Source organism: Apteryx rowi, unplaced genomic scaffold, assembly GCF_003343035.1.
Source record: "Apteryx rowi isolate R43461 unplaced genomic scaffold, aptRow1 scaffold_2, whole genome shotgun sequence".
NCBI classification, from domain to species: domain Eukaryota; kingdom Metazoa; phylum Chordata; class Aves; order Apterygiformes; family Apterygidae; genus Apteryx; species Apteryx rowi.
Window position 1 is genome coordinate 2966839 of NW_020448307.1, and position 23929 is coordinate 2990767.

At 44.9% G+C, this 23929-nt stretch overlaps 1 protein-coding gene across 1 annotated transcript in view; it reads right to left on the reverse strand.

Annotated features, from left to right (window-relative positions):
- Positions 1–712: 712 nt before the first annotated feature.
- Positions 713–23929, reverse strand: part of FSTL4 (follistatin like 4) — a 251808-nt gene continuing 228591 nt past the window's right edge. Inside the window, exons 8-14 of the mRNA XM_026063318.1 lie at positions 20198–20359; positions 19039–19173; positions 12550–12668; positions 9104–9253; positions 8383–8490; positions 5086–5195; positions 713–1954 (exon numbers count right to left, since the gene is read on the reverse strand). Of these exons, the coding sequence (XP_025919103.1) occupies positions 1252–1954; positions 5086–5195; positions 8383–8490; positions 9104–9253; positions 12550–12668; positions 19039–19173; positions 20198–20359 (1487 nt within the window). The 3' untranslated portion in view covers positions 713–1251. The remainder of the gene's footprint in view (positions 1955–5085; positions 5196–8382; positions 8491–9103; positions 9254–12549; positions 12669–19038; positions 19174–20197; positions 20360–23929) is intronic.

Below are 23929 nucleotides of genomic sequence, written 5' to 3' on the forward strand. Positions count from 1 at the left end.
TTAAATTTCTATGCCAGCTGTTGCATTCTTGGGTACTTTAGCTGGTTTTACATGAATCTCTTCGCTCATAAGTAAAAGATAATTGACTATAAACAAGTGTACTATAAATGGGAAGAAAAAAATACAAAGAAAAATGGTTTCCCAGAATGTCTGAAAAGAAATAGGCAAATTAAGGCTGTGACTAGACAACGTGCCAAAGTTTTCTATTAAAATTATACTACTGTAGTTGTAGCCGTTATTTCATGAAAGACCAAGTGACTTCAGTGCTAGTAAATATTTAATGAGAGAAACTAACAATTTCTAGAAGCGTTGCTGCCTCCAAGGGGAACGTCCGTAACTAATCCCCTGCCCGCCCAAGGGCAGGTTTTGCATACTGTGCCCAAGCTGACCGCGCTCACGAGCTGCTCAAAGACTGATGCCCCACTCACTTCTCCATAAAACTTTTTAAAAACTCCAACCCTCCCAGTGTTTCCGGGCTTTAATCCACCCTAACGTCCATAGTTCAAGCCAAATTTCTCAAACACAATCATACAAATATGTATGAGAAGAGATGGGGCGCTCACGGCATTGCTTTCAGTAGCACCAAGAGCAATATAAAGACCAGAAGAAAGCGTGATGGCAGTTAATGCTTGCTTCCGAAATCACATCCGGGGATCCTTCCGAAGCCGTCCTGCAGAGAAAACTGTTTTCGTTAAACCTCCCTCCTCAATTTCTGTGTTTTGAAAACTGCTCTCAGTGATGCTTAGTTTCCCCGTCATCCAAAGGTGAATTTGAACCACAGTCATTGCTCCGACAGCCCCTCCGTGTCCAGGTGGGGCAGCCGGCCTGGCTAACGGGCAAGGCCTACAGGACCTGGCGAAAAGGAGAGAAAACCGATGGCTTGAATGTAACATGAGAACTCGTCAAGACGGAAACGCAAAACCTGTTTTGTTCTACAGAATCGCTAGGTTTCGTGGCTTATACAATATCTCAGTGGAGATATTATTCGCTTCCCCGCATTTTTCTCGTAACCACAAATCAGAACCCCCAAATAAGAAATATCCCTTCAAAACCGCTTCCTATCAGCAGAGCGTACCTTATATTAGAAAACTTGCAAGTAGACCAGTGTTGTACCATGAAGCCTATACAGGATTTTTTTGTTTTTTCTTTTTTTTTCCCCAGTGTAAAAATATACAATGCTACTGCTCATTTGTTGCAGTGTAAAGGTCCAACCGGTACTTGCCTGCCGCAGGCGCTGCTGTTATTGCCCTTTCATACTTCTCCAACCCAGACCACTGTGTTACCCCTCCTTATACCCGAAACCTCACAGCGTAATGTGTTTTGTCTCCCGTTAATAACAAACAGTGAATCTTTAGCTGGTGTAATGAGATACTGTCCAAACAATCCACTGTCTTTCATAATTCTGTTGTAGTTGCTCCAGGGCCAGTCTTTGGATGTGATAGGGTCCTTTAAATTCTTCAGTACATTCATTTTGCCTGTTGACAGCTCTACAAAAAGCACATCTGTTTGCAAATGTGAAGTAGCATATATATAGTACTGATTGCCTTCAGTGAAGGAGGGTTGAAATGTCAGATCAGATACGTGTACATTCGTTTGTAAGTCGTAAATCAACTTGATTTCCCCTTGGACAGTTATAGCCTGGACTTTGATCCTGCCGCTGTCTTCATCTGCACTGACCAAATAGCGGCCGTCCGGTGAAATATAAGGTGTGCCCGCTACATCGCCGTTGGGGCCGATGACGGAGTCGGTGACGCTGTCGATAACGAGCTGGGGCGACGCAGCCGCGGAGGCGCTCCTCCGGCACTGCACGAAGAAGTAGCCGCCCAGGTGGGTGTAAGCCATGGCCTGCGGCACGCAGCTGGAGTTTTTGAAGTTGATAGTCTTGATGTGGGTCACAGTTTCCAGATCAATTTTGTGAACTGCGGATTTCGATCTGTTAAAGATGAAGCCAAACCTGAAATAGAAAACATGACACTGAAGCCACCTCTGGAGACTTGGTGATACGCTTGCGAAAAGACCAAAGTCAGCACAACTGGAAAACTCTGTCCTGTTGGTTTTGTGTGTGTGTGCAATAACGCTGTCTCTTTATAAGACACCACTCTCAGTGCTTCTAAAAAGTGCTAAAAGGAGGTATATATTTCAGTTAAAATTAGCAAGCTGATCCTGTCAGCTTGAGTATGTGCTTGGGTATTTGAACAACATCTTCAAGATTAGAAGTCTTTTTGTAGTAGGAAGACCAGGTTACAGTAGAACTGGTACCAGGGTTTGGGTTTGTGGTAGACTAGTGTTGACCGAGGCTGTACTGGCTCTGTTTCCATTCTAGAGAGATGTAATTCAGTATACACTCAAGACTTTTTTGATCTTGGAATAGAAAATTGTTCAAAATAAAGCGTATCTGGGCCAGGTTTTATGGGGGGGAGAGAGGAACTTCAAGCTGCATACATAATCACTGACTGAAGACCAACACGTCCAACCTCCTCTCCTACAAGAGAGCCTCTGGGGGCAGCTCTGATGCACATTTGCTACCCGTGGTGCCTGGGAGCCGTTATCGTCACCGGCAGCACAGCAGTATAGCACAGACCTTGCTCAGCCTTGCCCCACCGGCCCCAAAAGGCATCCAATATCTCCCGGGGAGCACAACCAGCAAGGGTGCACTGAAGAAAAGGGGCCTTTGCTTTCTGTCTCAAGAGAGGCCAGGCAACAGTGAGCAGAGAATAAATGTTCAGTAAAAGGTATATGCTGCAGCACATTTGACCTTTGCTGAATGCACGAAAAGGTCAAGAGTAGCCAAGAAATGTTTCTACTTAATTTGAAAGGGAGCCCATAGAAATAGCCTGTTTGCGTTCCCTAGGATTCACAGGTCACTGACACTGACTTCTGAAAACTAATTTTACGTTGAGTGTCTTCTCATCCATTCAATGCGGAGAGAAGGAAATGAAGTGAGTGTTTCGTTTTGCAACTCTTCCCTGAAAGATGTAAAATTGCTTTATGAAATGTGGAGGACAGTGTGCTTGCATGCAGATAATACATATATTTTGCTTAAAACACTGGGTTTATTTCTTTATCCTCAATCCATCTGTCAATGAGACACTCAATGATTTCACTTTTAAAGAACAAGCCAATGTAGTGTATGCTCCCATGAAAATCACTGGGCTAAGCCTTTCATTTTCCCATTATACTCAGATCCATTAGAGAATTCACAAAATATCCGCAGTGGAGATTTGTAGTGCACTGTGTGGGGGGAAATTGGATATGACACTTGTATTTCTCCTGGATGAATGCATTTTAAGTACATTTAAAAACTGCTTTCCCTCATAGCATTTTTTCAAGACTTCCTTAATACTTGGCCAAACGCCTGAACAAGTTAAAAAAAAAGGTTCTTATCATAAACTTTAATTTTAAAAAGTGGGTCAGGATGTGTATTATGTGCACACAGCTGCAGAGGAGGTGCAGTGCTGGCGCAAAAATCTGTGATCTGAAACCTCAATGAAAACCTTGCACTTAGAGAGTTTTTAATAGACAATGATCTACCCTGGGAACTAATAAAAATGGATACATTTCTAGATATCCATCTGAAATAACAGGCAGCTGAAATACATATGCAGGAACATTTGCATACAAATATTTTTTGGCTCTCGGAAGAGATTGCTTAAATATTCACCTGCTTCCCGTGAAACCAGGGAAATGTTGGTATCACCATTTATTGTTTCTGAGTGAAGAATTTAGAACATGATCTCGGTAAGTCTCATTAGACTGTAAGCAATTATTTTCCTATGCTGAGGGTGAGATAGAACTGACAAAAATCTGGCCCTGAACAAATGAAATAGGAAATTAGGCTTAGCATTTGCTATTTTGCACATGGAAAACTACAGACAATTATCTACATTTAATATTCCTCAAGGAACATCACCTGTATACAGCTGATTAATCAAATTGAAGCAAAAAGATAATAAAAGAACGACAAAAAAATTCAATTGCTCTACCTTCCTGTCTTTGAACCCAGCTCATCCATCCTCATCTCAGGGTTTAACATTCAGCACAGTCATCTACCACCTAGCACAACTATTACTCATAACAATATTTTGAAAGCTCACTGGAAAAATGAGGTAGGGAAAAATTAGGAATGACAGCCATGAAATGTGTCTCATTATTTTATGTTTCAGGAAGCAAAGTTATTTATTTTGGATCAAATTCAGCTCATAATCATTTAAGCGTGACCCCTTGTCCTCGGTGTTCATTGCAGGGAACCTATGCTTAACGTGAGAAGGTCTGGACAGGATTTTTGGAGTGTTAAACTAACTTAGCTAAACTAACGTATATTGGTGACAGAAGATGATTAAATGGTTGCTATGTTATAACATGGTAAGAACAGTATAAATTGCTGTGTGGTTACCATCAATTTTGATAATGTTAATGGGAGGCTTCCTGTTCCTGCTGGGAAGCAGTCGGTATTACTCCAAGTTATTAGTGTGTTAGTTACACGATCTCATTAACTCCTACATCACATTAGCATTCAGGACCGATGGTTCAAAGCGGTGGGATTTTTTTCAGTGTGCACACCATTTTTCTGCTCAAGCCTTGCCCCTCACACAGAGACCCAATATTTGAACAGGTAAATAGCTGGAAACACGTGGAAGAACCACGCTTTACGCTTCGAACGGAATAAACTTTTACCACTTAGGGCAATAAACCTTTCATACAGGTTTCTGCCCAGATCCAAAAAGTGGTTTCGAGGTGAGGATGCCTGATTTCCAGCCCATCGAATTCCCACGTTTCTAATAACGCCTGTGGCGCCAGCACCCAACCGCCGCCGAGCAAAGGCGGTGGGGTGTCCCCAGGCGGCCGCGGTCCCGTTCGACCCTTGCCGAGGCTTGGACACCCAGGACTTGCCCGCCGGCCCCGTGCACCCCGGGGCCCCCGGGGAGCCACGGCTCCAGTTCACGCGAGCAAGCGGCGATAACAACGCTTGGCTGGACCACACGTTCCTTCGTTAACATTTGTGAAGGGCTTTCGGACTACGGGCCAGAGGCCCGCTAGAAGAGCGCAGTATGACCACTGCTGTTATCCATTAATATCACTTCTTACCTGACGTGATTAATAATAAGATTTGTGGGGGGTATAAAAAAATCATCCACTCCTTCAAACGGCGTGCGGACAACGTGCTGATCTTCCGCTGCGCTTGCCTCTGGTATCACCTACAACAAATAAGCATGAGGTTAAGTACAGGAAAAGCAGTGAGAAAGGTAGAAATGTAAATACAGGTTATATAATCAGACACGATGCCAGAGCGATTTTTCCCTGGGATGTAGTAGACTCCAATTGATTAATGACTTCAAAATACTCTTTGGTGTAGCTGTCTTGGAAAAGGTGTGCCAATAAATATTGTCTGAGGGTTGGCATTGGTAAGGTAAGCACACAGCTCTACTTCTATAAGGGGTTTACACCAGGAGAAAGAGCAGTCAGGCAGGAGTTGAAATAGGATGACACCACTAAAACCACAATAATTTATTCCTCACTGTCTAAAATAAACATTTACTTTGTGGTCATATTTATTAATCTCACTTAAGTGCACAGCGATAATTTACCAGCCTGAAGGATCAAGCACTAACTCACAGCAGTTAATTATCACTTTGAAGGAGAAGAAACGTTCATCCATCTCCAGCACCACACAAAATTCACGGCAGAGCGGAGAAAGGCGCGTTTGCTTTCCTCCCTCCGCGCCGGCCTTCAGCACGGTGCAAACCTCCGCTGCCATGGAAACCCAGCTCTGTTATCTGCTACACAAGTCCAGAAAAAGGAGAGGTGGGATTTTTCAATAATTAAAACGTTAAATACTGTAATTGTTTGCTTGCTTCCAGCTGACTTCAGTCCATTCATTAGGTTCTTCTGCGAATGCAACGTGCAACAGAAGCAGTTTTGGATTTATAGTGACGTAATTCATTGCAGGAAATGCCAAAAGCTACGAGGTTCAGCTCAGACAGACGTCCCGGTCGTGCCGTTTAGAATTCTTCCAATTAAGTTGCCCAAGAAAGATGCCCATTCTCGCACAGCGCTTTCCTGAAGCCAGAGACAGGGCTGAACATTTGCTTCCCACCAGCTACTAACAGCTAAACAACGGCCTCCCGTTAGGAGCCTGCGCGCTCCGCGTGATAAATCCCTGGTTTCTAAAGGGCGGGTGGAAATTCAGATCAACGTCCACAGCAGAATTTTTAAGAAAGGTATTTTATTGCATGCCTGCAGCTAACGACTGCAGGTTTTAAGGAAGACCTTCATCAGATGAGTCACTGCACACCTTTTGGGGAAGAAGGGCAGAAAAAAGGAAAGCTCTGCTGATGCTAATCGCACGCGCTATGGGTATATCTGCACTTTATAAAGATAACAGAAAGGACCGGCGGAGAGCAGGAGCCTCGTAACAAGTTTCCAGCTGTGCAGCCGGTGCGTTCTTCTCCATAATCACCTGCTTGTGCCAGCTCTCCTTTAATTACAGAAACCTCTCACAGCTGGATGGGAGAAATCAAGTCGGAAAGGGTAAAGAGAGCCTATTTTGTCTCCTTGCACCCCGTACGGGAAACCGCGCCAGCCGCTGGGAGACGAGCTGCCGACGCCGCCTCCGAAACTTTTCTCTGTGTGTCCCCGTCCTGCTGCTGGCATCTTTTCCTGCAAACGCCAGTGCTGACTTGCTGGCCCTGCTTTATTACTATTAAATGCCTGCAGGTCGCAGCCGCTAGCGTGGGCTCGGGTTTCTTCCCAGCGGTACCCGGGCGGCTGGGGAAGGTGCGCAGCCAGCGCGCCGCGGCGCGGGAAAGGGCTCTCCTCCGCGGCCGAGCGACCGAAGCAGCCTCCGGAGCCGCACGTTTTAAGGTCAGGAAGCCTGAACCGCGCGGCACGGCCGTCCTTCTCGCCTGCCTTCACGACCCCGCTGGGGAACGCTTTAATACAGCACCGGCAGCAAATCTTTATGGTAAATATCCATATGTCTTATACGGGTCCAAACTAGCAGCAAATACTGGGAAGTCACTAGCGCAGAAGGGTATTTCTGGATGGATCAAATCAGCTCTGGTTTCGGCTGTGTCAAAGACTCTCAGCAGCAGCAAAATGCCCAATTAGGGGCCCAAACGAGGAGGCTGGTGTTTCCGTAGCGTCTGCAGGAGCGAATCCTCCAGGGCAAGCTGGAGCGGGAAGTTAATTTAGATGTCAAAACCCACGCGCGCTGCTATGCCCCAGAGAGTCCAAGCTCCTCGTTGGTCCAACCGGCATCGAGTGCCCAGCAAGCCCAGCAAGCTTGTCCTTGAGGTCTTACTGTTGCTGCTTGTGCTTTTTTCCTATCCTTGAGAGCTTATTTTTTATTTTTGCGACGCTAAACTTGCAGAATACTTTCAAGTATTTCTCCTTTTTGCTTTATAATATGTAATTTTCAGAAGCAGTGAACAAACCACCTCCTTCTGTGCTCAAAATCTGCATTTTCCTCTGAGAGGAAGAATTCTCCTGCATGATCCTCTGTGGGCATCCAAAAAAGAGGATGAGTGTTCCTGGGAGACAAGTGACAAAATGGGTAGAGTTCAAGCAAAACTAGTGCCTCAGCAGGAAACCGGGCGTCTCCTGCGTGGAACTTCAGCCGAGGCAAGTGCTGTTGCCAGACAGGAGAGCAGGCTGCTCTTGCCCTGCGCGTATCGAGGGTGCCGGGCTAGCAATCCTGAACGGGTTAGGAAACTTGAGCAGGGTGCAATGCATTCACCTTTTAATGCTTCTCTTTACGTACAGTGCCACCAAACTCTTTGCAGATGGAAGAATTGGGGGTCATCACAACGTCTGAGAAGGGGACGCTGCAGCTCTGCAGTGAACATATGCTTAGACCTTATCTTCCACTTACCTCGAGTGCATTTTTGGTGAGCTGGACTTGAACTGCCAATGAGATACTACCAACAGGACTAGAGAGTAACTCATTTCTGCACAGAAAGTATGTTCTTTGCAGCTCGGCGGTACCCACTGCTTTCAGACTTCCCTCAAGTTCATGCAGGCTGCACAAATGACTGCGCGTCACGCGCGTGTACTGCTCGCAGCCGGCGGCCGACCCTTGCTCTACGTCTTTACGGCACTTGGCTCTATCATCAGCCTTAAAACAAAACAGACCACGGCAACAGAGCTGTCCTGCTGCCAGCCTGCGGCACGCTCATTGCTCAAAAACAAATTAAACAGCAGGAAAAATATGTGAGGATGGACGGATGAGGGAGGAATAAAACACACTAGAGATGTAAATTAAAGAACAGCTTTATGTCGAGATCATTAAATGCTGTTAATTACTTGCAACCAACCTGCCACCAGTTTGCTACCTGTGATGCCAAGTAAAGAAAGGGTAAAATCCCGGGGTACCTGAGGACTTACCTGCAGTGTGGGTGAGGACTTCTGCATATCACCCCAGCTAAGCACCCAGACTTGATCGTGTGACTTGTCATAATGTAATTTGGTTGGTAATGGGTCAACATCCAAGGACTTAAAAAAAAAACAAAAAAAAAACGTATTTACTCAGTGACCTGACTGTCACTTACGAATACAATGAATATTAATCTACTGCAGGCATTCCCGTGGATCGCTATTACACCCATTTGTAGAGCTTTGCACAATTAGCCTCAAATCAGCTGGGGCATCAGCAGCAGCACCAGGAATAGGAAATCTAGCTGCTGGCCTCGTTTTTCTGGCCAGACATCACTCAGTTATACTCTGCTACTTATAGTCAGCAGATCAGGGGCCAATTTCTGCTTGAATTATACCTGCAGAAGTCCATTCTTCCTAACCTGCTTATAACTGAGGTCAGGCAGTGGCTCAGTAAGTGTAAGTCAGAAATTTGTTCTAGCGTCATTTTACCAAGATAGCTGCCAGCCTGGCTGCAGGCACATTCCCAAGACTACAATAATCAGCCCGGAAAGGAGATTTTTCAGCCAGTGAGGTTACAGAACGGCAGATAACATAGTGCCACTTCACAGGTGAAAACAACCCAGACCCAGCTTAGTAGTGATGTCAGCAGATCCACTGGGCAAAGAGCTACTTTTTTCCCCATATCAAAGTCTTTTGCCACCCCTGAATAAAGAGTTCCCCCGGTAAGTACCTGCAGGGCTTTCTGAGACTGGGTATCAACTATCATTACTCTGTTCTGCTTCGGCTGCGCCACATAAATATACTTGTCTCTGACATTGACCGCTGAAGCCCAGAGGCAGGACTGAGTGCCTTCACCTTCGACTCTGGGACAGATCTCTTCCTGAGGGAAGAAAGGGAAAAGGAGAACAGGTTCAATTTCTGCAGGTCACGGCTCGGAGCAGCAAGTTTAGCCTTGAAAACCACAGGAAAAATTCCATGGGGATTCTATTAGGATGAATTTTTTTTCTTTTTCTCTTTTTCCTGGAAAACTTGAAATAATTATTTTGTTAGGTACCACACTGCAGCCTAGCTCTACTTAGTGACATTAAACAGCCGAACCTGCTGCAAACTCGCATCGAATTTAAGTAACCCCATAGTCTATGGATCTGGCTTTTGAAGCACACCCTGAAATGTCAAGCCTTACAGTGCTGTTAGCATTTATTAGCAATAGAAATATCACTCTGTGCTTTGAAAATACGGTGATTTACATTAATTGAATTACGCCTTTATATTTTCCTATGGCCTTCACTCATTTTTGATTCAGGAAAGCTTGCTACAAGATCCCTGTGCCCTAGGAAAGAGCAGCAGAACAAGTAGGGTCCTACAGTCTATTACTGCAACGTAGGAGCTTCCCTGTACAAAAGGAACAGCATACTTTGGACAAAATCCTGCTTACAACTGCCTGATGCCAAATTTTGTGTCTGATACTTCACTCGCTGAGTCCTGGGCAAACCTGGGATCAGCTTCAGCGAGAGCTCGCCGGCACCCTGAGGTTGAAGGGCCACCCGTGATCTCCCCAAAAAGCCAGGGCACGTTGGCTCCTCGCCACCGCTTCTCCTTCTGGCTAGTTGCTTTACGTGAAAGAGCGTTTGTGTGGCACTAGGCTTGGGCACGGGAAGGAGGATAAAACAAAACGAACACATACATATTTCAGTGAGCACAACTGCTGGTTTTTAATCCTGTCAATGCAGCAGCTGGGTCACTTTAAATAACGGCCTACCCTCCCTCCGGGGAATGCAATTAGGGCGGCAGAGCTTTTGGGGGGCAACCAGCGGAATAAACACCGGCAACGCCAACACCGCGTTTGCACCCGAGCGCTGGTCACGGAGGAGGAGATCACACCTGGGAGCAGCTCGCTTCTGCCGGCTCCCCATCCCGCAGGAGACCCCCTTTGAGCGCTGGAGACACGAGATCCAACAGCTTGGCCACGTCTTCCCTTCGGCCCTCAGACCGGGCTGGGGACCGACGCTAGCGCGACCTCCACCCCGCTACAAAAGGCAGCTCTTTGCCTCCAGCAGCCCCGTCCAAGAGCTGCTCGGCTGCCTCGCTCCCGGTTGGCGGCGGCCAGAGCCGCTCGCTGCCCGCCGTCTCGCAACACGGCCTTTCCCAAAACCCGCGGGAGCAGGGAAAGGGCTCAGCCATGCCTGCTCCATCCTCTCTCCTGCCCTTTACAGCAAATGGAGACACTTGGGTTGTAGAAACCCCCCCAAAGTTGTAGGTTGGTGTCACCATTTACATGAGAAGCATTTGAGATGCTAAAAGGGAACAGGCGAGGGGAAAAGGTAAATCGTGCTTATACCAAAGGCAAAGGACCCTGTGATGTCTGTAGGAAACCCTTAGAGGTGTCCCTGAAAGGCAGCCAAGGAATGACAGTAAAAAATCCCTTTCAGGCCCGCCGCCGTGCTGACATTATTTCTTTTCCGTGCCCTTTCTCCTTTGCTCCTTTCCAGCGCTTTCTCCAGAACCTCCTCTGCAATATTTACACCTCTTTGGAAACGAAGCACAAGACGCCTGTCTCGGAGAAGTGACAGCGGAAATATGGTTTAATAATAAATCCACGCCACGTACTAACCTTGGGGTGAGGATCACGGTCTGGATTTCCAATAAGATATATTAAAATACTCCAGTGGGGAAAAGAATATTAACCACAAATTTATTGAGATTTAAAAAATATTGAGCACAGCGTCGCAAGGGGATCTTGACCCGTGATAGCTGGGCCTGATCCAGCCTGCAGGGCCGATGACGCGGGCTGCTGGGGCGAGGTGTCTCAGGAAACCATCTCTCCTTTTAGCGTTCCCAAACTGAAAGCAAGGCTCAGCCCTTTTTTTCGGAAGGGAGACACATTTTCAGGTTCTCCGGTAAGCTGAGTTCTTCAGAAAACTAAACAAGGGAGTGACTAACGAAGTATTGCTGGATTAGTTTCCATACTTGTATTTTAAGAGATTTTATAATTTCATGGGCATGCACATGATGTGTGGTACCACGCAGGAGTACACGATGTAGGTCACCAAAAACACTGGCCTCACAGGGCCTCAAGGCACGTTTTATTCTCCTATAGCACTCGCCACGTTGTGCTCCACCACATACGAGCCGGTGCTTGAAGTTCACTGACTCCAGAACAAATTTTCCTTGTGATTCCCTACGGCGAGGCTTAGGTAAGCTCAGTGGTGGCAGAACATGCCAGACAGCAAGCAAGGGCAGCTCGGGTCGCTGAATCAGCAGCCGAACACGCAGACATCTCACGGGGCATCTTCAGACCACCCTTATTCTCCTCCCTGCTCCAGCCCCCCGTTAGTTGTGGTTTAACCCGGGGAACCACTTCTAAAGATCAGAAAGGAGCCCCCTCTTTTGCCTAAGAAGCCATCAGCAACAGGGGCCAGGTAGCACCCGCGAGTGAGGTGTGCATGCGTTGACTACTGACTACGGACCTTTCTGCACAGCCCAGTTAAAACTCTTGGACATGAGCACGTGAATAATTCAAACAGGACAAGTGAAAATCTTTGCACGCGTTTTGACATGGTAACTGCAGTCAAATTCCCCGTAGCATGTTAATAATCATCCGCGTCAGGATCGTAACACGTGGTTCTCAGTTTTCAAGAAGAGGACCCTCAGCAATGCAACGTGACGCCTGCCAAGCTCCAGGAACTGCATCAAAAGGGTTCCCCGACAGTGACAACCTCTGAACAGATTAGGACAAAGTCTCCCAGCGGCTGGCAGCATCTGCTGGGTACAGACTGGGGGTCGTCTTCCAGCTGAGAAGAGCTGGACCTGGCAGCACTCTCACCTTACTGGCATCACCAGTCCCGACAGCTGGAGACTAAGCTGAGCCTACAACCCTGCAATGCCAGACCTCTGTGGTCAGGTCACCGTGGAGCTAGGAAAACCCCGCTGCTCCTGGCCTCCTCCTGACCGGGGTACGGTATAACCACTTCGCCTGCCTGCAGCGATGACCCAGTGCTGGCAAAGAAAGGCTGCGTCTCTCTCCGTTTCTGTATTTGCACCTTCCGAGTGCCCACAAGGTCTTCGCTCCGCTGGACACATTCTTTAGAGAAATGTTCCTCTTTAGGGTTTTTGCAGCACCACCTTTCCAAGGACAAGCTGACTAATGACGTGAACACTGCATGGCACAGGACTTACGTAACTTGTGAAAATCCTCTCATCCGGCCTGACGTGTCTTCGGATTTCGCATTCATTCGGCTGAAGGACTGTGATCCCATCGTCAGAAAAGACATAGAACATATTCCCAACACTGAGGCCTTGAAGGGGGGAAAAAAAGGCAAAACAAGTAGGATTTTTTGTACGCATCCTTAACTGTTCAGGCTTTTTTTAAGAGCAACTGCCCCTCTGCCCCCAACAAACAAAATCCGCCTTACATCAAAGTTGGTCATTTGGATGCAGTTGGTGCATTCACAAAATCAAATTTCATGTAACAACGAGGGCTTCAAGGAGTGAAGAGGTACAGACAGATTCAAAAATGCATTGCCTTGGTGGCAGCAGTCGCATGCAAGTAAATGCCTTCTGGCCTTGCGCATGTGTAACACATCAGTATGTGAATAAAAGAAGCCCCTATACGACGTTTTAACCTCCTCACTTTACAACTTTGTTTTTTTTATGATTTCATTAAAAATAGTTATCTAATCATTTGAAAACTGAAAGACAAACTTTAGCTAAAATTAATCTGAAAGCTGTCCCACTATAATTAATCTGACTTTTTTGAAACTGAAAGTAATGAAGTAAAATATGTTCCATTAATGAACATTTATCTATTTCCTAAACCATTGGATGAACTAAATATAGCCACCAAAACAAATACATTTTTGAAATTTTGCAAACTGTAATTCACAAATGTGGAGTATTTCAGCATCGCAATAGCACTCACTGATCCAACTGGGGCATTCCAGGAGATTTGGAAAACTGGCTGTCACTGCTGCGCTGTTAGGAGATCGCATTTTCTCATTTCTGTCTAGCAGAAATGCCTCAAAACACTGAGAATTTAGCTCTTCTTCAGCTACATGCAAATGCGGTAATGGAGTGTCTTTAAGAAATGGTCAGGATCTTTTCAAACACTCCAGTTAGAAAGATCCAAGCATTATTTATTTTTTCTTACATTGCACCAAAAATGAATGTTTGCAAGGACCACTGTCACCCCAGGTAATGTGGACCATGTACTTATCTGCCAGCATTCCATGGTGAGGTGATAACTGGTAATTAGTAACCTTCTGCCCATGGAAAAATGCGTTCCCAGCTCCCAAGGTATGAACAAGTTTCCTCAGGCTGCTCCTGTCGTGACAGCTCTACAGACCGCTCGAGCCCGCAGAGCTTTCACAGGTGTTAAGTGTTTGCAGGATTAAGGCCTAAATCATCATAGGAAAGCTTTACGGTAAAAACACGTACAATTTGATAAATGCCTTTTTGGAAAATTTCATAATATGTATTTCAGTAAGGGACGTTTCGCTAGGGGGGTTTTTTTTGGACTTAAAAAAACCCCTTTTCTTGTGCCAAATAAGTGGCTTCCGAGTGCAGCTTGTCAGCATGAGATATCTGTTGCGCTGACAACGTTTAAGTCGAGTGTCTCTAAACCATACCACGAAATACCCCAGTTAGGGCATCAGGCGGATACAGGAGCTGTGATCCTTGAATGTGATGCCACGGTGAGGGATCATGCACGTAGAAAAATCTACTGAACTCCCACTGACAGCTACGCTGCCTTTGACTGACTAAGGGCTAACTTTTTATGAATATATGGTTAAAACATTTCATCTAGGCAGTACGGACCAAAATCCACGCTCACGGCATACGCTCAGCTCCCATCTGCTTCAATGGGAACTGAGTGTACATAGCAGAGGGCAGAACTTGACCCTGCCTGGAATGAGTGCACATATTTCCTTGAGTAAAAAGCTTTTTAATCTTAAGAAGTGGAAACAGGCAGGCAATAAATTCTGACAATCATGAAGATGCTTATTATTATTTTCATGCACGACAGCGGTATAATTTTATCAGATGATTTGATTACAATATGAGTGCATATTTCAGAATTCAGTTGTCCTGGGCCTTAATTAATCACAAAAACACTTTGATAATGATTTCACCTCAGGAGATTTACAGTTAGTGATTTGGCAAGTCACACCACTTGTTTTACAGTAAAAAGCGCAATGTTCACTGCTGACGAGTTAAAATAAGGTAGGAATTACTAATAGCACTCAGGTACTGAAGACGTCCCTCTTTTCAGAGTTTACCAAATTAAATTAAAATGCTCTTGCAGTCAGTAATCTTCACATTGATTTTTAAACAAAGCAGGTTTTTTACTAGTTAAGTTTTCCTGCGGCTTCCGCAGCGTGTGCCAGGCCTTGGTCGGGGTACACACGCCAATGTCCAGTCCCGCGGATACGGGCAGGGGAAACTCCGCTCTGGCTTACACTGCTGCAGCTCCTCAGCCTGGCGAATTATTGCAATACAGAGGTGGCAACTGAGACTTCTGCTCAGCTGTTTTATTTATACTGGTCGGCAGGGACTACATTCAGAACTAGGGGATTGCTGGGCAGGGTTTTTCTTCCCCCCCCCCCCCCTTTTTAATTAGGGACATTTCCCAGTGGATGGCACAACTACTTCTAAATCAAAGGGCTTTATAAAAGGCAACAAACCTTATCAAACAGCTGTGTAAGAAAAAAAACTAATGCATGGGGAGGGTCTTCTAAACACAAGAGCTCTTATTTTAACTATTCCAAATGAAGCTTGCCTCTAGTTTGTTTTTTGTTTTTTGTTTTTTTTGATCGACAGAAGCAATACAGCACGGACACTTGCTGGATCAAGGCTGAAGTCCAGGAGGACAGCTGATGACAACAAAAGTTTTCTCTATTTGAGGAATACAGTCTGCATCCCAATGTACATCTGCACTTCTCGCCTTCAAGATCAAAGGGCAAATCTGTCACTGTGGCACACTGTCCTCTGAGCTAATACTTGAATAATTTTCCTCGGTTTAATCAAAATGCTTGGAAGTATTTTAGCACCTAAATTTGGTAACAGAAGGGCTTTCATTTTTTTAAATGCCTACATTTCTGTAATTGATGAATGCCTGTTGGCGTGACACACTCCCTTTATCCCGGAATAAAGCAAGCAACGCTGACTGTGAAAATGAACACTGGCGTGAAAACAAATCTCTACATTACATTTGGGCTACACATAGTTTTCTCTGCACAAAATGCATATGCATAAGAACTGACTAAATATTGCCTGTGCTTCCAGTTGAGTGTTTAACTGGCTGGTCACACTATGTGCACTCATTGCTTAAGATTCTAGTTGTGCATGTTCTGTGAAAAGTTTTGAGATCAGACTGATAGACTGATTTTTAAAATGACCAACTACTCGCGTTAAAAATTGGACTTGAAGCAAAAAAACCCGTTTTATGCAATATACTATTTTACTAATATACATTTTTCTAATAGCTTTAGTTATTACAAACCTTGCAGGCATGAGGATATGATCATTTTAAAGGAGCTCAAGTCTACCAATCTGTTAATATTTTTACTGACAGTTTTCATTTTAACAGAATTGAAAAATACATTAAAATGTAAAAACAAAAATACCATCCCTCTCACCCAGCTTTTTCTGTGCCAAGGTTTCACATGCTAAAGCATTTGCTCAGTGGGTTCTTTGTCTTGAATGAATGTGCTGATCAAATAGTATATAACAATACAGAGAGGAGAATAATCCTGTTCTAAAGATACGGACTTGTTTTAGGAACATCAGGAGTAAATTTGCTTTTCCTGCCTATGTTTTTCCCAGTTAATCGCCCATATATTTTCTTTAAAACGTGCAAGGTTGCTAAACAGTAATTCCATATTGTTTAGTAGAACTATAATAAGACTTTCTGCAACTAACTTCTTAGTTGTTCTTTAAATACTATTATACTTTAACAGCCGGCAGGGCTATCCAACCACTTGCTTTAAAAATCAGCATAAGGGACGTAGCGCGTCAGCGGCCACGCAGTGCCGTGCCGATGACGCCGGGCTGGTTCGATGCGCTAGAGAGTTCAGCTCTAAGCAGAAGGGAAAAAGCTGCTGCTGCTGCCCATAACACCATGGACACGAGCATCAGCCGGGAGGAGACGCTCCTCACAGCCCCACGTCGGGCACCGTGGTGGGCTCACCCTTGGGGGACCCAAAGGTCCTGCTGACACTGAGGTCAAGACCTTCTCCAAGAGCAAGATGGCAAGGTCCAGGCTGCCCCACACGCCAACTGCAGATTTAAAACCGTACTTCAGGCCAAGACTTTTCTCCCCAGTGAGCTGAACACGCTTTTAACAGCGCCACGGTGCCCACGGCAGGTCGCCCGCTGCGGCGTTCGCTCACCGTGCTCGCGCGGGGCCGGGCAGGCTGCCGGGCGCAGCCTCTGCAGCGGGGTCTCGCCGCGTGCTCTCGCACGACTACGGCACAAGCTCACGCAAAGTCAAATCAATTCTGACTTCAAGTGCCTCGATAATGTATTTGAGTCAATTAGCTGTTTAGGATGCTTCTGCTCTAAATTGGCTTCCAAGATACACAGATGTTGACCTTGTGCAGGGCACACTATAAATTTGATCAAACTAGAGATCTTAACTGCCAATTAAAACAAGGAGAAATGGGGCAACCTTTACCCTGCATCGATTTAAAGGACAGAAGGAGGCAAAACCTGTTTTTTTTTTTTTTTTGCCTAACAGACATGAACACAATTTTTGTTTTTACCTAGTAAACATCACTACATGCACTGAGGAGGAAAAGCTTGAATTGCTTGCTTAAAAATGCAAGCGTATTGAATTTATGCCTTACTTTGTTCAGTTATGGTAATTTGGGAGCACTTTTGACACTTGTACAGTTATTATTTCTTGAGAATCTCAGGCTACTTCCTTGGCGGCAGTTTATATGAAATTCACATTTTTATATATTTTATGGTCGCCTATTACAGTGGAAAAATGTACGAAGTTATCTAGAGGACTTATCGCTGGCGTGACATTTCTTATTTGAATAGTTTAGCTTTTAAGTTGCTGGTCTGTACTCAATCTGATAACTGTGAAAGTTGATAGAGTTAGTGGCAATCAGTGGAGAATGGCCCATTATGGAATTATTAAAGCAGACAAGCACATTATCACTACAACAAAAGAACTTTACTGCAGTACCTTCCTCTCGCCACAGTATGTTTGCAACTGCAGCATCAGAAAATTGGGAAAGCCAGAAAATAATCAGGAAAAGGAAACAAAACAAAACAAAGTCAAAATTTTCATCGTAGCAAGTAACTGAATTCACACTCGTTTAAATGAACTGTTTAAGTTGTGAAAACTCTGTAACATTCATCCAGATAAAGTAAAATATCGGGAGAGAGAGTTATTTTTAAATACCAATGTGCCTTCTAGAGACAACTCTGAAATTACGGCATGGGAAAAATCCCCATGGGACTGGAGATGCTTTTAGCCCGTGCCGAGACACGGGACCAAAGCCTTGCGAAGCCGAAGCAGCGCCGTCCCGCGCGGCTGCAGGGCTGGTCCGGGCGCCGCTTCCCTGCCCGGTTCCAGGCGCCGACCCGACGTCGGTCAGGAGCCGGGGCCTGGCCGTCGCGGCAGCTACGCCCGGCGCTGCATTTCCTCCTGGAATTTCATGCAACAACTACATTTTCTTGCAGGATTCAAACACTGTTTGAAAGTACACCTGTATTTGAATTTCCGTTTAAGACACATCCAATTAGTTCTCAACCCACTGTAATTTTCTTTGCGCACGTATTCAAGGGAAACCAGCTGACACTAACAAGAGCACCCGGATCTACTTAACGGAGAAAATAACGCATTTTCCAAAGAACTGCCATGACAGCGCATATTTTCTGGCTAACTACTTCTTCAGTACGTGCTCTGCGTTAACACTCGGACAAGCGGCACCGCTTGCACCCAGCCCGTTAATCTCATGAGGATCACGGGTAATCTCCGAGCAGCTGGAAAGCCAGCGGGAGCGGGCAGGACCGCGGCAGCTCGGCATCGGTGTCAACACTTCTGCTTCCCATCAGCGGGACGGCGCCGCTAAGGGAACGCTGCCACGCTCCTGCTGCGGAGCTGCAGCTAGGAATGCATGGGGTGATGCTTGTCTTTGAAGTGGAAGATGATTTCACACCAGGAGAAACCTGTTTTGCTATTTAGTGCAGTAAATACAGGCAAAATAAATAATTCAATCAGATCATTTTTTGGGCGTCTAAATATCTGCAAGCTTTGATTCATAACTGGCTTTAGAAAGGAAGTTTTGCACAGAAATCAAGGAAATTTATTTTCTGAAATAGATCATTGGACAAAATATTAGGGTTTGGATTCTCTGAAAGCTAAAAATATTACCAAGTTATTACTGTAGTAAAGATATGACCCACACCATACCCCGCACCCTTCTGGCGCATGAAAGGCATCACTGCTTTAGAGGAGCAGATTTTATCTTCCCCATGTGACACCTTCTCAAAGCAGAATCCAATCCTCGGACCAATATGCAGACAAAACTGTCATCACCTTACGAGTAAGAGCCCCACATACCGCATGCAACGGACTGAACTACAAAACCGCATGTACGTCATTATTCTTTAGAGATGTTTTAAAGAAACAAACACGTGGAAAATCAGGCTTACGGGTCTTTCTTGCAGAATCTTCTATGAAAAGTGAAGATATGTCCTCATCCACTCCCACTTCATTTTTAGCAATGCAGGTATAGGCACCAGTGTCTTCATATCGAACACTACTGATATGAAGTTCACTTCCATTTGCTGTAAGAAAGACATCCATAAACAGAGTTCCTCACCGCTGTGAATTGCTTTACATTGCCTTAGCTGCTGGGAGACAGCTTGACGTTCATCTCACAACGTCTCCCCTTACATACATAGGGGCATTTGGGGAATTCTTGTGACAGTTGATGAGTTGCTGTTTTGCTTCTTTGCATTAGCACATACAAACTCTGTGCCACAAATGAACACAGAAAAATCCCACATGCAAATAGTAAACTATGTTGCATTTATTTCTTCTTGTTAAAAAGAAATGTGCCAGCTTTAGTGGAGGGGAAAAAGAAAAAAAAAAAAATCACATCAGTGTTGCAAACACTTTTTCATCAGGTCAACAAAAATGCCAGTTTGTGAAGGGTCTCCAGACAGTTCCTCCCATCATTTGATTTCTGAAGTGGGACTACTGTCTAAAATCATTGCAAGATTTTGAAACGCCTGACCTAATCATACAGGGACTGCCAATACTGGGTGAGGGCTGCAATCCACCACCGCACGATTTTGGGGTGGGGAGGGTGAGTATTGTTACACACAAACCTGCAATTAAATATTGTTGCCTACTATTGTATCTATTGTGTTTCCTGTTCCTACGCTTAGACTTCAGCAGTGAGGACCTACATCAGTAAAGAGACGAATTTCCTCTGCAGAGGTGGGTGTGAGAAGTCACCTGAATCACAGCCTGGTTCTCAGTGGACTTGCATCTTCTGCAGCCCTTTGCACCTGAGCAAGTGAGTGCAATGGGTTTCTCCTCCGATTTGCACTGATTTACACAAGAGGCAAGGCCATGGAGAAAGGCATGCTGTGTTTTAACAGACTGCTGTTACTACTTACAGCAATCGATATTATATTTCTTGAGAAATTCACTGCAGCAGATGAAAAGAAAGAACAAGGGTTATGCAACACAATCTCAAACAACCGTGACTTCGCAAAAGCAGAATAACTTCTGCTCTGAAGCACCAAATAATCCTGCTTAATCCCCATTGACAATACTGCAATTAGTCAAAATGCTTCTTACCTAAGAGCGCGAGCTGTTTGGATAGTTTTGGCACGATATCAACGCCGTTCTTGAGCCAGGTAATGCGGGGATTAGGAATGCCTTCGGCATGGCACCGGAGGCTCGCCGAGACGCCGGGCTCCTGCGCCTGCGTTTCCGGGTACACGCGAATCACCGGCGGCACTGCGGGAACAAGGCATCGGCCGCGTCAGACCGGCCCAGCCGTTGTCACCCCTTGGCGGCAGCTTGGGAGTCACTGCCTTCAAACTGATCCCCCAGACGAGAAAATAAGCAATGCCCTGTTTTTCAGGGCAAGCTGCGGTAGTGATTTCTGGACAGTCCAACTTTGGGGTTCGGGAAGAAGAAAAGAATAAGCTAATGAAGTAATTCCCGGCAGCAACCTGAATATCTAATTTTGTATTTAGACCACCCTTGCTTTCATTCATTAAAGGTCTGATGGAACTTCAATAGAAGCTGCATTGAAACCTAAGGAGAATACTCACAGATTTAAAAATAAAAGCATAAATGCCAAAACTTCACTGAATCTAGTCAGGGAAGAGTTAGACTCCCTGCCCATTTTCTCCTATTAAACGCATCACGTTATTCAACATTTTGATTAAATTATATAATGAAATGGCTTAAATGTTTACTACTTGTTATCCTGAACAAACAACATGTTTATAGATTCTTTCTTTTTTTTTTTTTGGGGGGGGGGGGAGGCTTTCAAAATGTGACTTACCTTGTTTCAGGAGCTCCCTTCTGAACTATTTAATATGCACAACTGGCAGAACTACTAATTATATCTCAACCTCAGACATGTTCATTGATTTTCAATCATGCTGCTTTCATTGCTCAAATCAAGCAGTCTTAATACCACCCATTAACTATTTCTTAACAGTGTACTCATACGTTACAGAGAATTTGAAAGAGGGTTTATTTTGGGGAAAAAATATCAGTCTCTTTCCTCTTATCTCACAATATCTGTACAGGATAGTTTGAATAATTACATTCATTAGCATACGCTTCACAGCTTTCTTTTCATTTCTATTTTTATTTTTTCATGAGACTTACAAGAGAGAGATGTATTTCACTTCTGTCTTACCTACCAGCTGCTTAAAAAAAGCATCGAGTCATCAGCCCTGGTTAATACTTGGAATGAAATCAGCCATGACAGAAAGCCCTCAAGTCGACTTGGTTTTTTATAGCTTTAAAAGAGAGAGATTGTTTAAGTGCAATCTGAGAGGAAATGCCTAGAGGCAACTGGAAATAAATAAATAAATTAAAAAAAAAAGCGGGGGGGACTTTTAGCAAAGGAATGTCTTTAAATTGCACACTTGCATGGGACATGAGGACTTACTTCCCTTTCTTCTATTTCTTAAACTTAAAAATAGAAGTAAATGGAAGCAAGATGAAGGGCGGTAATAAAACAACACATAAGAGCTTTTTAATCAGGAGGACACTAAAAAGGCAAGGTTTGTTTTATTAAACTGAGTTTGCAAACTCTAACTAAAAGCTTTTGCTAGCTTTCGATCCTACCTTGCTGCCATCGGTGCCTAGCGGGGACTAGAGCCCCCCGACTCCAGGAGGCGCCAGGCCAAGGGGGGAGAGCAGGGGAAGCGACCTGCCGCCGCAGAGGGCTGGCGGCTTTCGGAGCTGCCTCTGCTTGAGGGACGCTGCCAGGCGTTCGGGCGAGAGAGACTCGGAGCCAGGAGCTTCCCGTTCCTTCGCTACCTTGCAAAGGTAGCAACTCTTAATGGAGATATAGGTCTCCCCCCGAAACATCACCTATGTAACGCTCTCAAAACCAGCATGGATTCATTAGGTTTCCTCATAACGGCTTGCTTTGGGCTTTCCTGTTGCTATTGCTGTGGGTATCAGCACTCCCGGTGACTTCCACGACGCAGGACCATGCTCCAGAAGCAGGGCCCTCGTTAACACAGCCGCTTCCTTGCATCGCTCGGTTTTTGCCTCATCCCATGTTAGTCTGCCTCTGAGAAACCCACGTATTTCACTAGCAGAACCAAGAACACAGCAGATTTATATTGCAAAAGATAGCTCATAGCTCCCAGACGCCGAACTGACGTTCTTCATGAAAATTGGCTTCACTTAAAATTATAGCAGGGTGTGTATCTTTTACAGAGTGATTAACGAGGAAATTGCATTCTTTCACCTACAAAACTAGGTGTTGCACCTCCATTCTTGCTCTCAGCATTTTCCTGCTCCTTCCATTTTCAAACTCTTTATTTCTTCTCCCTTGTCTTATATAATTCATTGCACAGGTTAATTATTGCATGCAACTGCCCTGTGATAACAGCAAACTGCAGAATGCATTTTTATTGTCCTTGCTACAAATTAATACATTCCAGGTAAGCACATTTTACTTAACACTTGCAAAGATTTCAGTTCCAGACTTTGGAATATATGGATTATCCTTTGCTATTTCCCTTGGTGAATATATATCATTGCTAACCACTCCTGTGTCTGCAGCCAAAAGCAATACAAAAACGCTATTATCTTAAGCAAAGTAGGAAAACAGAAGCATTCAGACAAGTAAGAGATTAGGTAGGTTGCCTATTGCTGCATACCGAGTAATACCTCACTTGTGAGGAGACCAGATCATAACAACAAAACAGCTCACGAGGAGCACGGGTGGCAGTATCAAGCCCCAAAGACACTTGTTGCTGCTATAGGACCTATACATTTTAGTGTTTATTTAAATTAATCTATATTTCGGATGCTTTAATCGTTCCATTCATGAACTGAAAGGAATTTGAAGCCTTATATGTTTCCTCTTGAAATGCCACAAAACCAAAACATAACAGCATTTAAAGCATCTCTCTGTTATCGGAAAGTTTGTCCTATCGGCCTCTTAAAATTGGGCTGAAGATCAAATGGCTTTTTTTAACTATATTCAAGGAATATAATATTCTGATTTATGCTGATGTCTTCCAGAGCGCTAGAACCAAGGAAAACGATGCCCTACACTTGGCAGTCTCTCGCTTTGCAAACTATCGGTTCTCATAGTTGATTACAATTTTATGAGATCTGTTATTCTCAGCAACTTTTCTTCCTTGAAAATGATAAATGGCTTTTCTTCCCTATACTCCGAGCATGCTGTACACCTTCTCCAAGCAATATCCATACAGGGGAGAGAACTTAATTTTCTACCTGTTCCTTGCCACTCCTGATCAAAGATACTAGCAGGCAAGACTCAGATCAATTTTTCATTCTCGGACTTTGTGCTCTTTTCCAACGTGTTCTGTTCTTCCAAATACATGAAGAGCCAGGTGTGTAAACACACTGACTCAAACTCTACCACTGCTATGATAAGATTGATGTGGACAACCCAAACATTGTCACAAATGTCACGTACAGGCTGCATTTCACATGCATGTTTTATGGTTCTTGCCCAGCAGACACGAGCCAGCGGTTGCAGGCGTTCGTGCGGTGGTCCTCACGTCTTCTGCCCAAAGCATCCTCATCTCAGCTTGTCTGAGACAGCATCTGCATTCAGCTCTTTTTTGTGATAATCCCAAACAGCCGTGCAAGCTCCAGCAAGCCCACGTGAATATTGCACATGCAGGACTGCTTCCCAGAGGCGCTGATCCCTGCTGCCCGTGAAAGGCTTGTACGGTCGAGGTGAAAATCCCGGGCTCACAGATTTGGACAGAAAGGGAAGCACTCAGTGACACTGAGCAGTAGAGCGAAACGAGCCTTTCTTTCCTTCAGATAGGTTGCTTTGGAAAGGACCTT